This window comes from Melospiza melodia, chromosome 10, assembly GCF_035770615.1.
Source record: "Melospiza melodia melodia isolate bMelMel2 chromosome 10, bMelMel2.pri, whole genome shotgun sequence".
NCBI lineage: Eukaryota > Metazoa > Chordata > Aves > Passeriformes > Passerellidae > Melospiza > Melospiza melodia.
In genome coordinates this window covers 11,994,470-12,010,641 of record NC_086203.1, presented here as the reverse complement: position 1 = coordinate 12,010,641, position 16,172 = coordinate 11,994,470, and the positions used below count along the sequence as shown (strand labels likewise).

The window sequence follows — 16,172 nt, the reverse complement described above, 5'->3', positions numbered from 1 at the left end:
AGCATTTTTGAGCTGAGTGCTCTTGGCTGCATCTGAGGGAACAAATTGCACAGTAATTATTTCCCAGAGTGGCCTATAGCAAAATCCTGTGTCCTGCCAGGCTCTGGGACTGCTGGTGCAGCCAGGGTGGGGAAGCTGCTGTGGTCACAGCCTGGAAATGGATCCTGTTTGTCCTGGAGAGTGGAGCAGTGGGCAGGCTCTGCTCAGCTCTGAGTGCAGCTGTGCTGGGATGTGTGTGTGGTGCCAGGCTTGTGGCTCATTCCATCTCTGCAATGTCCCAGCCCTGAGCACATCCAGCTTAGAAAACAGGTACTGCATGTATTCTTACATGTGTGCTTCAGGGTTCTGCCCGTGTGTGGTCCTGGCCTGAGCAAGGGGATGAACTCTCTAATTGTTGTGTCTGCTGCATCACTTTGGGCCTGCTTTTGTCTCTTAGAAGTGCATTTGTGTGTTTGATTTAATGCCAGCCATGTCAGTGCTGCAGAGGGAAGGCACCGTCTTTGTTCTGACTCCTGGTGAGTGCAGTGCAGTCACTGAAGGATCAGTTTCTCCTCGCAGCCACAGGGGTGCTGAGGAATATTTGTTGGCAGCACTAGGAAATAAGTGGATTTACCTAATCTGCATTAACAGATGAGCAAGATAAACAGAGACAGCTTTGCAGAGTATCCATTAACTAATGACATTCTGTGCTGTGTGTCTCACTTTCAAGTTTAGCTGCAGGGGTGCAGAGCTGAGGGGCTGTGGTGGCTTTCTCCCAGAAAATGAATCCCAGAATGGATCGGTGTCACAGACATCTTTTTATGAAAATCCTTTCCTTAGGATTTTTTCCTCTTGAGAAGCTGGGAGGCCTCAGGAACAAAATGTAAACAATGATTATCTGCTGCTGTGGAATGCAACAGGTGCATCTGGGATTGGTCTCGTGGTTGTTTCTAATTAATGGCCAATCACAGTCAGCTGGCTCAGACTCTCTGTCCAAACCACAAACCTTTGTTATTCATTCCTTTCTATTCTTAGCTAGCCTTCTGAGATGAAATATTTTCTTCTATTCTTTTAGTATAGTTTTAATGTAATATATATCATAATGTAATAAATCAAGTGTTCTGAAATATGGAGTCAGATCTGGGTCTCTTCCCTCAACATAAGACCCCTGTGGCCACTGTCACAGATCAGTTTGGAAGGGACCACTGTGGGATATCTGCTCCAGCAGGGCCATCCCAGAGCACAGGGCACAGGATTTGTCCAGACACTTCTGGGGTAGCTCCAGTGAGACAACTCCACAGCCTCTCTGGACAATGTTCCATGCTCAGTCACTGCACAGGGAAGAAGCTCTTCCTGGGCATCAGTGTCCAAATGAGTGGCACCGCCAAGCAGAGCCTGCTCCATCCTCTCGGCTTCCCTCAGCCTTTCCTTGAGGAGAGATGCTCCAGCCCCTTCATCCCTTGGCCGGGCAGAACCAGACAATGTTTCTTCTCGAACACAGTTATCTCCTGGCTCGGGATGTCGCGCTGCCCGCTCTCGGCAGCGCCGCCGGCCGCGGCGCTCCGGAGGAGCGGAGCCCTGGCGCGGCGCGGCGGTGTCGCTGCCCCGCTGCCCGGCTGACGCTGTGCCGTGACGCGGTGACGCTGCCGGTGAGTGACGCGGGCCGGGCGGGCGGTGCCGGCCCCGCACTCGCTCGCCATGCGCCGGGCGCTGCCGCCGCTGCGCGCCCTGCTCGGGGCCGCCCGCCCGCCGCGGCCGCCGGCGCCCCGCGGGCAGGGGATGCGCGGGCGGAGCGGGCACAGCGCGGTGAGCGGGGCCGGGGCCCGGGGCGGGCGGGCCGGGGCGCAGCGAAAGCGAAAGGGGCGCGGGGCGCGGCGGAGCGCAGCCGGGGATGCCCGGGGTATCCTCGCTTCCCCGGGACGCCGGGACGGATTTGCCGGGCGCTGCCGGCCGCAGCTCCTGTCCCGGGGCTGCGTGTGCTCCGGCCTTACGGAGCGAACCGGGGAAACTCCTTCCGACCGCTGCCGGCTCTGTCCGCGGCACAGCACTCCTGCCACCAACAATTCCTTTAGGGCCAAAAGGGAAACAAAGCTGCTGACTTCAGTACCTTTATCTGTCATGATATCTATCATATATATATATATGTTCACTTCTTTCCTTATTGCTTTTTCCCCCTTTCTTCCTGCTAGTGTTACTCACTGTAAAATTCCCATTTGTAACCTGTTATCTGTACATCTGTTATTCATATGTCGCAAAATTAACGTAAAGGATCGCATCTGCTACAGAATTATTCCAATGCCGCTGTAGTTTCAGCAGTTTCTGGTACCCATTCACAAAGCCTGGGAAGACTGCTCTGCGTTTATTAGCGAGCCTTTAGCAGCATCTCTGCAGCAGTTGGGATATTTCTGACCTGGCTTTCCTGAAACGGGTGCAGGCTATGTGGAGACCAGGATTTCGGGGGTTTTGTTCTTAAAAGGGTGATGACTCTACAGAGGAGAGAGGAGAAGGCTTTAGGGGGAGTTCTTGCATGTGAAGACAAAACCCCAGCCTAATTTAAATGAATGGGAACGCGATATATTTCCAGTGTTGATGTTATTAACCCGGGCTGCCTGGGGGGGCGGATTCCCGCTGCTGTTTGAGCTGCACCCCATTCCCAGCGGTGCCTGTCCCTGTGCCGTGCCCGCTGCAGGAAGAACGCGGTGTGTGAATCGCCCATGTGGAGCAAAGTGCTGCTGGAGCAGGCAAAGTGCCTTCTCCTCCTGCAGAGGAGACGCGGCAGCAAAGGCTGTTCCAGCTCCCAGGGCTGAGTCCTTTCTGTGCCTGTTGCCCCTAACCCCTCTCTCTTTATCACTGACCATAATCCCGAGGTTCCTGATGATAGGTTTTGTTCCGTGCTTTCCCAGCCCGATCCAGTAAGAGTTTCATTGCTCGCACTCCTCTCTCTGTCTCTACTCCTCCTTCCTCACTCTCCTTGCTGGGGTTCACCGAGTCCAGCTCCTCACTGCCCCAAAGGCAGGCAAGGAGACATTACATTTTACAGTTACATTTTGGTAATTTGAGCAGCACTGGTGTAAGGAGGTGCTGACTTTGCCCTGTGTGAAACTGGGACTGAGGCCATGTGTGGGAGCACAGCAGGCCCTTGGCCGTAATCAAACTCTTGTGGAACACAACAGTTTTACTACAAACACCTTGGAAGGGAGCAGCCAAGTACAATACTTGTGGTACTTTTGCCCAAGACCTGCCCACTGCTGAAAAATTTACTTTTGCATATTTTGTTAGTATTCTGTGGAGGGTTAAGCCATTAAAGTGTGACTCACTGGCACAGCAGCGTGTATTTTGTACCTCTTGGCATCAGTTTAAGTTAATTTTTCCCTATCCTCTGAAACAATCTGGAACTATTTGTAAGGCAAAATAGCTCTCATGAGTCTGTATGCACAAGGCAGAGGGAGTTGTGGTGCTGCTTGTGTCAACATGTTTTTAGCATGAAGATGTGCCTGTAAGGCACAATAAGATGTGCAGGGTTATAGCTCCCCTGCTCTCACTGTCTGTTCTCAGGGGGCTGTAGCTGCTGTAAACTCTATTAAATATGTAATATTGAATGTAATATGTAATATTGAATGTAATATGTAATATTTAATGTGATATGTAAGGACATGCATAACCAATGTACCCTCTGATTTCATCCCTCCTCCCAGCCCCGCGTGCTGCCATCCTTTGGGTTCCTGTTTGACATCGATGGGGTGCTGGTGCGAGGCAGGACCCCCATCCCTGCTGCCAGAGCAGCCTTTGGCAAGCTGGTGAACCCTCAGGGACAGTTCCTGGTGCCCGTGGTCTTTGTCACCAACGCTGGGAACTGCCTGCGCCAGAAGAAGGCTGAGCAGCTGTCCCACCTGCTGGGGGTTCCAGTGAGTCACCTCAATCCCATTTATTGCATGTTAAATTGCATGTTAGATGTGTTAGTTTCCATTAAATGCTGCTCAAAAAGTGCTGTCCAAACCTAACTGGTAAAGGCACTGGTTTTTCCAGTAGTAAAGCTAAAGGTATTTCTTTGGAAAGATGGTAAGTAGTGATTCACAGGAGCATCTTTCCACAATAATAGCCTGGCTGGTTGCTACCTGTCCTGGTGAAGGGGTGGGGATGTGTAAGCTAAAAGAAGGTGGTAATCTGGTACAATTAAATCACAGCTGCAGTTTAGCAAAGGGCCCACAATTGGAACCAGTTCTGATTCTCCTTCCCTTGGTGATTTTATCAAACCAGGAGAGAAGGCTTGCTCATGTAGAATCGAGCTGGGAGCTGAAAGGGGGATGTGTGATAACTTGTCAGTAAGGTATTTTTTTTTTCTGGCATATTATCAATACATCATTTGTGCAAGGAGAAAATGCTGATTGTTATGTAATTCCTGGAATCTGTCACATCTGTTAATTGAATCTATGTACGAACAACTTCTCTGGAATACAACAGAGTCCTTTTGTTTTTAAATCCCAAACAGATTTCCCAAGATCAAGTGATGATGTCCCACAGTCCCCTGCGGATGTTCAAGCGTTATCATAAAAAATGTGTCCTGGTATCTGGACAAGGACCCCTTCTTGATATTGCTCGAGAGTATCTTTAAAAAAAGAGTTTAAAAAAGCCAACAACTTTCTGCCAATGTGTTTTCCTTAATCAGGTTCAGGGGAGCCTATGGATGAAGTGAAAATCAGATATTTCAACCCTACAAATGCAATAATAAATAGTAATGATAGCTCCTAGTATGGTGCCAAATCTATGTTTTGAATGTGGTTTTATACCAAGTGCCCAAAGGACTTGAATAATATTGATATCATGGTGATATCAAAATTTCAAACTGTAACTTAATAACCTTAACTTTTGCATAAGCTTTGCTCAGGCTTCCATTAAGTCCCTTCTGCACTTCTTCCTTCAGTAGGATTTTCATTGAAGTTGGTGTAAATCATAAGTTGTAAAAATGTATATACAACTTTTAAGCATAAGTATAGAGTATAAGTATACTCTATTTGAAGTACAAAACTGAGAAAAAGATATTGAAGGTACTGTCTCTTAGAAATGCATTTCTAAATTCAATATTCATTGGGCTTGGCTCAGAGAGAAGTAGATGAGAGGACTGAAAACAAAACAGAAGAACTTTGGCCTCTCATTTATCAGATAATATTTTTGTCTCACAGAAGGAAATTCTGTCTTTGATGTTGCTTTCATTGCTAACTAATTTGTCAGTTGAGTACCTTTAACTGGTTAAGGTGGAATGAGCAGTCAGGAAACCTTTCCCTGTGAGCAGCTGTGTGTCCTTAGCTGGCTGCCCCAGCCTTGGCTTCTGCCAGCCCATCACCATTGACACTCTGAGGGAGAAACGCCCTCTGCTCGATGCAGTTGACCATGACAGAAGACCCAATGTCCTGGTGAGTGACATTTGTGTTTCAAACCTCTCTGTTTGCTCCTTGCATGACATCCTACAACAGGGATCAATATTTGACTACCAAGATAATGCTGCTGTTCTTACATTGTATTTTGACTTTTCTGCTTCCTTATTTGTTTTATTACAACATTCTCAAGAACTCCTTTCTCTCAGTAGTAATTCTTGAACCCAGCCTTTGATTTTATAGCCTGCTGTTGTGGGAAAACTCACAATCTAATACAGATACTTAAAGCAAAATCTGCCTTGGAAAGCTGATCAGCTTCCTCAGAAGGTGTGGAAGATCACATAAGCTTTTCCCTGAATATATGATTGTGTTGCTATTGTTTCTGATCCATGAGGTTGCTTTGATTGCAAATGAAAGCTTTGAAGAGAAACAATTTTCCACAATTTAAATGTCAGCAGTGGGTACAGTGGTTCCAGCTGGATTGTGCAGAATTAAAGCAGAAGTGAACATATCTGGGTGTGCTGTACATGCTCAGGGCCAGCCTGCAGAGTGGATTTCCTCACTGGTACTGAGGACATTCTCTGTGGCTCACAGGATCATAGCTCAGCTGTGGGGAAGGTCAAGAACCTGCTTAAGTGTTTGTCACCACTCAGAGTAAATTATGGAGTGCAGGCTCTTAAATGTTCAGCAAATATATTACATGTTATACAGTGCATTCTTTGTTAGAAGTGTTAAAGAAAAACATCTCAAAATCTGTTTTTCAAATGTCCTGGTACTGCCGGAGGCCTCTTACTCCTGTGGTAAAATAAACATCCATGCTTTTCTACACAAGTAGTTAAAACAACTAATTAAACAAGTAATTTAAACAACTGAAATCACAACACAAGGAATTTTAACAGCTGGAGTTAAAAAGCACCAGAGCAGCTGAGGAGAAGCAGGAGGCAGGAGCAGGTACAGCTCAGTCACTGCTGTCCCTGTGCCAGAGGTGCCACCTCAGAGAGGAAACACAAGTTTCTGAGTGAACTGACATCAGGAATATATCAATACAGAGTGCATTTCCTCTTGCAGGGGCAGGAGGCAGCTGTGGGAGCTGAGCTGGAATTTATTCTGTTAATAGTAGATGTTTCATCTTGTAGAAAACTTTCACTCTTTTCTTATTGCAGTCCCCGTCTGCTGTGGAGCTTCCCAAGATTGAGGGTCAGTTATCCTTATTTAACTTGCATCTATCCATGAATAAATGAAATAGCTTTATTTTATTTTATTTTATTTTATTTTATTTTATTTTATTTTATTTTATTTTATTTTATTTTACTTTATTTTACTTTACTTTATTTTATTATCATAAATTATTTTTAGATTGCTGGGCACTTTCAAAATTTGTCTGAGATAATCCTACAATTTCCTTGTTAATGACATCTGTCATTCATTTGAAAGCATCATGCCTTGTAAAGCTGTTTTTTAATGTGTGCAGTTTTCAGCCCCTGGGTTTTGAAGTTTGAAGGGTATATGAGGTCTCCTTTCCTTTTCATCTGCCCTTAACGGATTATTGTTGCTCTCCTTTTATAATGAGCTGATGTTCATTATTCAGAAATAATTAATCTTGTTCTTACAAGTAGTCAGGATGAAGCTGTAGTATGAGAAGGGTCTTGTGTTCACTCTCATCTCATCTGAACTACAGGAAAGTAGAAATTGGACCTTAGGATTTAAAAATATCCATGTCAGATTATTGCTGGAGATCAAAGCAATTTTTAAAAACAACATCCAAATTTTGTTCTGAGATGAACAAATCAACATCTTTGGTGCTGTATTTAAATACTGTGTGCAAACAGGGAATTCATAAGTTATGGAAGACTTAGAAATACAATTTAGAAGTTAATATTGTAATTTCTGGAGAAACTCCACCTGTAAAATAAAATTCCTAAACCTGTAGATTTTGCAGTGGGGTCTTGTTACTTCTGAGATTTCTGTGACTGGATGTGCATGTGATATATTAAACCCCTAAATTAATGTGACTGATCAGTTCCTGGCTATATTAAATGACTTGTTCAGTCTCTTTAGGCCAAGCTTTAGGCCTCAGTGCTCTGTTAACAATTCCATGGCTGTTGTGTGCCTGTGCTTCTCCCAGCTGTGGTGCTGTTTGGGGAGCCCGTGAGATGGGAGACCAGCCTGCAGCTGATCATCGATGTTCTGCTGACCAGTGGCTATCCTGGCAATCCCTATGGGCAGGGGAGCTACCCTCACATCCCTGTGCTGGCCTGCAACATGGACCTGATGTGGGTGGCTGAGGCACAGTCCCCAAGGTAGGTGCTTTATTCATGTCACTGGGATTTATTTGGGGCTTCCTCGTTTACCCAGCAGGATTCAGAGTCAGCGCTTGAATGCTTGATGGCTTGGCTTTGAATGCAGCCTCTCTAATGCACTTTCAGCTAATGCTGCCTGGCTGCATTATTGCATCCAGGAAATCACTTCTCAAGAGAAAAGCTGCTTTTAAGCTCTAAACCTTTTGTTTCCTCAGTCCCAGAACAATGGAGAAATAGAGGTATTTTTCCTGAGGGCCTCAGAGCCTCGGTTCAAAGGCAAAAATGAAAAAATTATCAAGGCCATTGTTTCATTTCATTAGGTCCCTCTTTGGTATTTCTCTTTTCCTGGTAGGGTAAAGGGCTGACCCTGCTGGTTGAAAGCAATGAGTGGTTCTGAGCAGAGGACAATGCAGTGAGGTCTTTAGGGAGCACAAGGGAAAACAAGCAGAACCACTGAAAAAGGTGCCAGGACCTCTTAGAGAGGTTTTGTTTGATTTGGCTTTCAATAGAAGGTACTTCTTTAATAGGTTTGTTTCCCCTCCCTTCCCCTCAGTCTGTAATTTGAAATAGAAATTTCTTACTGTGACTTGGTTGCTGCCTCAGTCCTGGGTCAAAGATCTGCTCAGATAAGTCTTTGGAAGCAGAGGCCATCTCTAATTAACACACTGGAAAAGATATCTGTGTGATGGCTTCAGGCTGCACTAAGGCAGCCAGGATATCTCCAGTGAGCAATTTTAAAATTAGATAAATCTGTTGTGCCATCCCAGTTGTGGGTTTATTGTGTGTTTATAGTTGTTCAGCTAATCAGCTCTAAATTTTCAGTGAACCAGCTGCAGAAATATTGAGTGCTGCACAGAATTTGGTAGTTGCAGGACACAATTTATTCCTAAAAAATAATGAAATAAAAAAACCTAGTTTGATGTTTTAAATCTGTGCTTAATGTAATTTGATTTGGTATTATACCTGTGTAGGTTTGGGGATGGAACATTGATGGTTTGGTTTTATATCTCTGTAGGTTTGGTCACAAAACATTCATGGTTTGGTTTTTTATCTGTGTAGGTTTGAACACAGAATGTTCATGGTTTGGATTTATATCTCTGTAGGTTTGGGGATGGAATGTTCATGGTTACATTCATGATTTGGTTTTTTATCTGTGTAGGTTTGGGGATGGAAAGTTCATGATTTGGTTTTTTTATCTGTGTAGGTTTGAACACAAAACATTCATGGTTTGGATTTATATTTGTGTAGGTTTGGGCATGGAACGTTCATGGTTTGTTTTTATATCTCTGTAGGTTTGGGCATGGAACGTTCATGGTTACATTCATGGTTTGGTTTTTTTATCTGTGTAGGTTTGAACACAGAATGTTCATGGTTTGGATTTATATCTCTGTAGGTTTGGGGATGGAACGTTCATGGTTACATCCATGGTTTGGTTTTTTATCTGTGTAGGTTTGGACACACAACATTCATGGTTTGCTTTTATATCTCTGTAGGTTTGGGCATGGAACTTTCATGGTTTGCTTGGAAAACATTTACAAGAAGATCACTGGCAGAGACCTGAAGTACGAGGCGCTGATGGGCAAGCCCAGCAGGCTGACATACCAGTATGCAGAGCACCTGATCCGGGCCCAGGCCCTGCAGAGGAGCTGGGAGCAGCCCATCCAGACCCTCTATGCTGTGGGGTAAGGTCTGCTGAGCCCCACAGGTACAGCAGGAAACCCCAAACCCTCTGTGCTCTGGGGTGCTGAGCCTGACAAATACACCAGGAAATTACTCACAGTGTAAATGCCAGCCAAGAAAAACACATAACCCTTACCAGCTTGTTTCTCCTGTTATTAAGACCATCTAACTTTCTTGGTGCTATGGAGTATCTTTCATGACATTTCTAATTTTAATGACGCTTTACTCTTTTTACGTGTAATTTCTGCAGGACCACAAAAAGTGTTTTATACACAACTAAGATTTCTCCTGATTTTTTATTTCGTTTTTTTCTGTAATAGGCTGTGTGAATCTAACACAAAGGGTTTGCCTGGTGTTTATTCTGTTAGGTTTAGTGGTGTAACACCAACTCCCTTTGAGCAAAGGACAGTTAGAGACTGCAGAGCTGGACTTGATCTCTGAGGTCATTTAGGTTGGTCATATGCTACTGCATGTGCTGCCACATCACAGAATCCTTTTCAGAGATAAGGATAAAGCTGCATTGTATAAAAGACTGTTTCAGAGTCTCCAAGACGTTTGGCAATATAATAAGCTCATTCATGGGCTGCTCATACCTTGATTTTCTCTCCCCTTGCCCCAGTATGGAGAGTGATTCATGAAAACGGTGCAGTAAAATAGCTGAGGGGTTGGACTTCTCCCTGTCTGCCTGATTCCACACAAAGTGGTGGAAAGTACACAGTGAAGTGTTAGATGAAATTGAAGGGATACACAGAATAATTAGACTCCACAGTCTGATGTAGTTATGAATTGGGTACGTATTGTCAGCAGCCGACACAAGCGAGATAGCTCTCGTGAAAACTTGTGCCCTGAGCCTCGGTCTGACTCACATCTTCATTCTCAAAGATGTTCCATGTTCATTACATTGCACAACCTTGCCATGCATATTCAACCCCTGGCCCCTCCTGCCCTGGCCTCGCATGGTAATCAGATCCAGGTCCTTCTGGGCATGCATTGTTTGCTGTGGTGTTCGCACAGGGGTCTCTTAGTGATCTCTGAGGCCAAAGACTGTGGTCTTCCTCATGACTGAACTTTGGAACTTTTCTCCTTTGCACGTGTATTTTGGTCTCTTGGTGTTGTCATTATAGTGCACGAGTTCTATTGTCATTACATTGCAAGGGTTCCACGTTGCCAGAGTTTCATACCTCCCTGCTGTTCCTTGTAGGCAGCTCCTCCAGGCACTGCCTCTTCCTTGTCCTCTCAGCAGCCAACTGACTCCAGCTCTCACCAATCCACTCTTTTATACCACTTGTTCTTATTGGCTGCAGGTGTGGCCTGTTAACATCAGGCCTGCTCCTAATCTTTAGTAATTGGTCCAGCTGCAACTCTTTAGGGGATAAGATTACATTCTGTACCACCTTCATTCACCCATCCTGTATCCCCCTACACCTTGGTGCTTATCTGAGTACATCTGTGGGTCTTGATCAGCTTGGAGACCGAGGAGCCCCTTTAGCTGGGTTTCTTGCATCTCTTGGTCTTCTCGTGGTATTGTTTCTGATGCAAGAAGCTTCAGAAATTTGCATTTTCCTATGCCCTTTGTATCATGGCAGAGGTTTCTTAAGTAAAGGTTAAAATTCAGCACATAATTCTACAAGCTAAAATTAAAATGCTTCATTCATATTGCTAACTCAAGTGAACTCCAAAAATCTCTTGTAAGATCCCTGTCTCTGGGGCTGTTTGAGTCACTCCAGGCTGGCTATGGACCCTGCCCTGCACGGTCTGACATGGACAAAGCAAAAGATGAGAAATGCTCTTCTCCACGTGGGAACGAGTGTCCTGTTCATTGGCTTGGGAAGGGACACCTCAGACTCTGGTGAAATCCCAGGTGGAAAAGAGGACATTGCCTTCTTGCAGGGGACCTTTACACCCGAGGGAACGGGGTGGGGAAGAGAACTGCAGTCAATGGGATCCCATGGAGGAGGGGTGAAGGGAGGGATAACCAGGGGGGGCAGATCACCAGGGCAGAGGGGTGGATAAGGGAGAAACCATGGGATGGGAGAAGAGAAACAACGATCTACATGATATAACATACTCAGTACAAATTTCCCATCGCCCAGTGCAAAACAACAACCAAATAAACAATTTAGTGCAATACAAAAACCTCTGTTTCAGAATGATGCAGTGCAAGAATGCCTTTGGCAGCTGCAGCTGCGGCGCTGACCGAGTCTGTGCTTTGCAGGGACAATGTGATGACGGATGTGTACGGAGCCAACCTGTACAACCGCTACCTGCAGCAGAGCTGCCCCCGAGCCCGGCTGCAGGCCCAGGCTGCTGCAGGAACAGCCCCTGCCCAGCTTCCCCAGCACACCCAGCACATCCAGCCTGGCCTCGGCTGGGACACGGAGCTGGCACCTGCAGGCACAGCCCCTGGCCTCGGCTGGGACACGGAGCTGGCCCCCGCGGCCGCTGCCCGCTGCAGGTCCGTGCTGGTGTGCACAGGGGTGTACGACCCCCCGAGCGAGGGGGCCGTGCCCAGCAGGGACAGCGTGGCTCAGAACGTGTTCCACGGGCACAGGGATTTCAGCTTCGACCCCGCCCTGGTGGAGCCAGACCACATTGTGCCCGATGTGGATGCTGCTGTGGACCTGGTCTTCCAGCTGGAGAACTTTGCGCCTCGTTGAGGTGAGGGGATTTCTGAAGGACCACTCAGTGCTGTGCTTTTCTTGCCCAAACACACTGTGCTTTACAGGAGTGCCACAAAGTGCTGCCTTCCAAATTTTTTAACCTCTGAATCAATACAATCTTCTATTAGGTATGGTTATTAGTAGTACATGTAGGTACATGTGTGTGTTTAATTATATTGAATATCAATAATGCTTTTTATACTGCTTCTAAATATGTAATTTATGGCTGGAGTTACCCTTTGCTGTCTTCCTCTTTGTTATGTTAGGGACTTTAATAGCAATATTTCATAGTAACCTATTCATGTACTGGTACTTAAATCCCTCCATGACAGCACCTCCTTATGTTTGCTGGAAGATTTAGATTTTAGGTGTTGATGATCTTGAGGATACCAGATTGTGGTGCTGGGGTCACTCAGTCCATTCCACGTGGGCTGTACAGAGCACAACAAGTATTAATGCCTGGAATTCTGCAAGTACTGAATGCTCCCTTCAATCAGAGTGGAGTTCAACCTGTTCCACTTTGGACTTGCTCTCATCTGACCTGCTGCTGCCTTGCCTTGTGCCTGTTCTCCCGTCCCTGGAGTTTTATTGCTCCTCTCTGCTGTGTGAAGCCTTAATTGTGTTGGAACTCCATAGTCCAGGAAGGGAAGCAGCAGACCTGAGTGCCCTCTGTGGCCTTTTTGCTCTTTGCCTTTCTATAGGCACTTCCTTTTCCTTTTCCTTTTCCTTTTCCTTTTCCTTTTCCTTTTCCTTTTCCTTTTCCTTTTCCTTTTCCTTTTCCTTTTCCTTTTCCTTTTCCTTTTCCTTTTCCTTTTCCTTTTCCTTTCCCTTTCCCTTTCCCTTTCCCTTTCCCTTTCCCTTTTCCTTTCCCTTTCCCTTTCCCTTTTCCTTTCCCTTTCCCTTTTCCTTTTCCTTTTCCTTGTCCCTTTCCTTTCCTCCCCTCTCCTCCCCTCCCCTCCCCTTTCCTCTCTTCCCCTTTCCTCCCCTCCCCTTTCCCTTCCCCTTCCCCTTTCCCCTTCCCCTTTCCCCCTCTCCTTTTTTGAATTTTGAACCTTAGAAAGTTTTAGCAGTTTTATTTCCTGTGTTTCTGTGAGTTGGGACGTTACACTGAATCAGTGACTACTGCTCAGCCAAAAAGTGCCTCCTAATTTACTTGAAGCCTCATACCACTGTGGTAATTAACTGGCCTTTAGTGTAATATATTTCATCTCATGTTGATGTTATATGCTGTTTAGTTCATGGATTTTATAGCTGTTAGTTTAAAAAGAAAAAGTAATTTATTTTTTTATTATTTTCGTAAAATACTTCTAAAGTTTTCATCCCAAAGATACCTTTGAAAATATTTTTGTGTTGTTATAACACATAAGCTTGGAAAACATAACCCAATTAATTGTTTTAAACCAAAGTCACCTTACACACAGAGATCAATCCGCATTAGGGACTAGTCAGGTTTTTAAGATTGGTGGGTGTTTTTTTTCAAATCAGAAATTGCACAAACACAGCCTGGGTGCTCATTCTCCCAGGGTCCTCCTGCAGGGCTCTCACAGTGACCCCCTGGCCAAATCCCTCCCTGCTCCTCACCCCAGCAGCAGCTCTGAGAGCCCAGGGCTGCTGTGCACTCACATTCTGTGCTGTGTTCCCTGTGTTTGCAGAGCCCTGCAATCCCCTGCCCTGCCAGCAATCCTGATTCCTCTTTGCAGTGGTTCCTGAGCAGCTGTCAGTGTCTCCCTGCATGCAGTGTGAGGACACTGCCCTGAACAGTTCATTTCCTGCTTCTGCACTGGAAAAGTATTTACAGCAGCACATTCTTGCCTTTTTATTGGTACAATGAACAGATATCCACCTGTTCCTTTAGCACTTTCCTGTCATGTACAAGGTATTTGCAAAGAACGCTGAACTTAAGTAAAGACTGTAATTCTGTAAGCTCAGGATGATTTAAAACCACATTGTTTCAGTACTAAAGCATGTTGCAAAACTCTCTAACTTTACCAGAATTGGTGAAGCAAGGAATAAAAATGTTGGGAGTTGCTGAAGAACAGAAAAGGTTCTGTGTGTTTCTCCTTTTTTTCCTCTACAATGTGCATGAACACTTCAAAAGGTTCATGAAGGAACAGCATATGGACCTCTTAGAGCTCATCCCCCATGGAAATATTAACGTAAAATGTGTTTGTGGAAAAGGAAGGCAGTCCCTTTTGCTCTGTCACATCACAAATCTAAAACCCTCCAAGGCTCAGGGTATTCCACGTTCTCCAGCTCCAATGACTGAGCTCCAGCCTGGTGAGAGGCAGACCCTGAAAAAGCCAAAATGCTGAAAAAACACCAGATGGAAAGAAAGGAAAGGAAATTATTAGAAATAGTGACCTGGATAAAACTACACACGGAAGGCAGTTGCCAAAAGAGGTGGAAATCTCCTTCCATCAGTGTAAAGGGGGGAAACTGGGATTACTACAGGAATTTCTCTGGAACTCAGTGGTGCCCTGTGTGCTCTGTAACCTGTACAGAAATGGGGACTAACAGATACCACAGCACATCTCACACAGCCCGTGGTAAACTCTTCTGTCTGCACAAGGTGAGTTCTGGGGTGATGAAATAAATCCCGTTTTCAACATTGACAGAAACAGGCTGCACACTTACAAGTTTCAGCAAAGTGTTTCTGTGAGTAAAACAGATGAGTGCATATTCCAAAGAGCACAGGTGGGTTTACTTTGTGTAAAGATTGCTTTAATTTGTATAATTCAGACCACCTGGCACTCAGCAGGTCTTAACTAAAACCTCTCCTCCTTGCATTGTGTTGGTTTTTATGCCAAGCTCAGAATTCAGTACTGGGATCATGGTAAACATGCCTTGCAGTTTAACAGCCAGCAGGTGATTTATTTATTTATTGCTTTATTTATTGATCTGTTCCTGAAGCAGGAGGAGCACCTGGTGCACAGGTAAGAATCTCAGAATCTGATTTTCTATAGGATTTGGGATTGGTGTCTTGTTGTATGGAATTGTATGTGGGAAAAGGCTTTTTGCTAGTTTAACAGCTAACCTTCTGCCCATAGATGTGGAGGAAAAATATTCAGTGAACTTAAACTATAAAAAATACAGGTTTGGGGTTTTTTGGTTGGTTTTTTTTTTTTTTTTTTTTTTTTTTGTGTGGGTTTTTTTTTTTTTTTTTTTTTTAGGTATGAACTACAAAATATTAAGCGAACTTAAACTGTAAAAACACAGGGGTTTTTTTTGCATGTACAAACTACATAGTGAAAGGTCAGGTCACCACAGCCAATGAAAAATGGTTGTAGTGTGTGTAGATCTCTTGTATCCAAACTAGTTCACATTCTTGGAGAATTCCAGGGACAGTTCCCAGAAATGGGAAATAATTTCTGGGAATCACATGCACTTATAACAAGCCATTAAAAGGGAAAGTTGGGTTTTTTTGCCCACACAGATTTAGAAGCTCCAGTTCAATGTGCAGAAGATGAGACAATGCAGGTCAGTCCCTCCCAGGAGCAGATGTTACTCACTGAGTGATGCCTTCACTGTTTCCATTTCTCACCAGTTCCCTCCAGCACACAGTAAAAATGAGTCCTCAAAGAGAATTCAGTGACAAATCCAGCTGCAGCAGCACTGTGAGGAGGCAGCTCCAGAGCCTGGATTGCACTGACAACTCCCCCTTTGGCACCTGAGGCTGTTACTGAAGCAGCAGACAATGCACACCAAGAAATTCAATATTTGGCTCCTGTGGATCACCAACTCCCAAGTGCTGACGCTCAAATCAAAGAGCCAAGCAAAGAGCAAGGGGTGTTGCTTTGTTTAATTCACAGCACTTCAATCAAGTCCAGGATGTAAATGTTCCCCTGGGGAGGCACAGCATTGTTCACACTTGATTGCAAGCACTGGGAGGGTTATCTGCACTTCTCCAACACCGAGCATTTGGGGTTTCATTCTTCACCTCCCAGACAGCTCTGCTGGAGAGTTTGCTGAGTGGAACAATTGGAAGTTGCATGCATTGCTGGAGCTGATGGACATTTGAGGGTAAGAGGAAGTTAGTTCAGCACCATTTGTTTAATTAAGAGTACATTAGGTCATATCTTGGTAAAAGTAGACCATACATCACTGTAGGATAGAATACATCATTTCCTAAAATTGATTTTGTTTCCGATCATATACCACAAGGTACATGCATAAAATAACAA

At 44.9% G+C, this 16,172-nt stretch overlaps 1 protein-coding gene across 2 annotated transcripts; it reads left to right on the top strand.

Moving 5' to 3' along the window:
* The first annotated feature begins 1,745 nt into the window (after positions 1 to 1,745).
* On the top strand, positions 1,746 to 16,084 carry LOC134422386 (haloacid dehalogenase-like hydrolase domain-containing 5). 2 transcript variants are annotated; one of them, XM_063164377.1, is made up of 9 exons: positions 1,746 to 1,785; positions 3,675 to 3,884; positions 4,469 to 4,581; positions 5,297 to 5,390; positions 6,515 to 6,548; positions 7,477 to 7,651; positions 9,145 to 9,333; positions 11,547 to 11,989; positions 15,536 to 16,084. In XM_063164377.1, exons 1-8 carry the CDS (start codon positions 1,759 to 1,761, stop codon positions 11,986 to 11,988), a joined length of 1,284 nt encoding a protein of 427 aa, XP_063020447.1. In that variant the 5' UTR covers positions 1,746 to 1,758; the 3' UTR covers position 11,989; positions 15,536 to 16,084. The 2 variants fall into 2 exon arrangements, with proteins under 2 accessions (XP_063020447.1, XP_063020448.1); XM_063164378.1 differs by lacking the exon at positions 15,536 to 16,084 and adding an exon at positions 13,644 to 14,034.
* Positions 16,085 to 16,172: the final 88 nt, after the last annotated feature.

Bases quoted from the DNA above. Each gene is read 5' to 3' on its own strand.
- LOC134422386 (XM_063164377.1), top strand. From the start codon at position 1,759: ATGCGCGGGCGGAGCGGGCACAGCGCG. The intron at 1,786-3,674 runs GTGAGCGGGGCC...CCCTCCTCCCAG, and splicing joins GGCGGAGCGGGCACAGCGCG to CCCCGCGTGCTGCCATCCTT. The intron at 9,334-11,546 runs GTAAGGTCTGCT...TGTGCTTTGCAG, and splicing joins CAGACCCTCTATGCTGTGGG to GGACAATGTGATGACGGATG.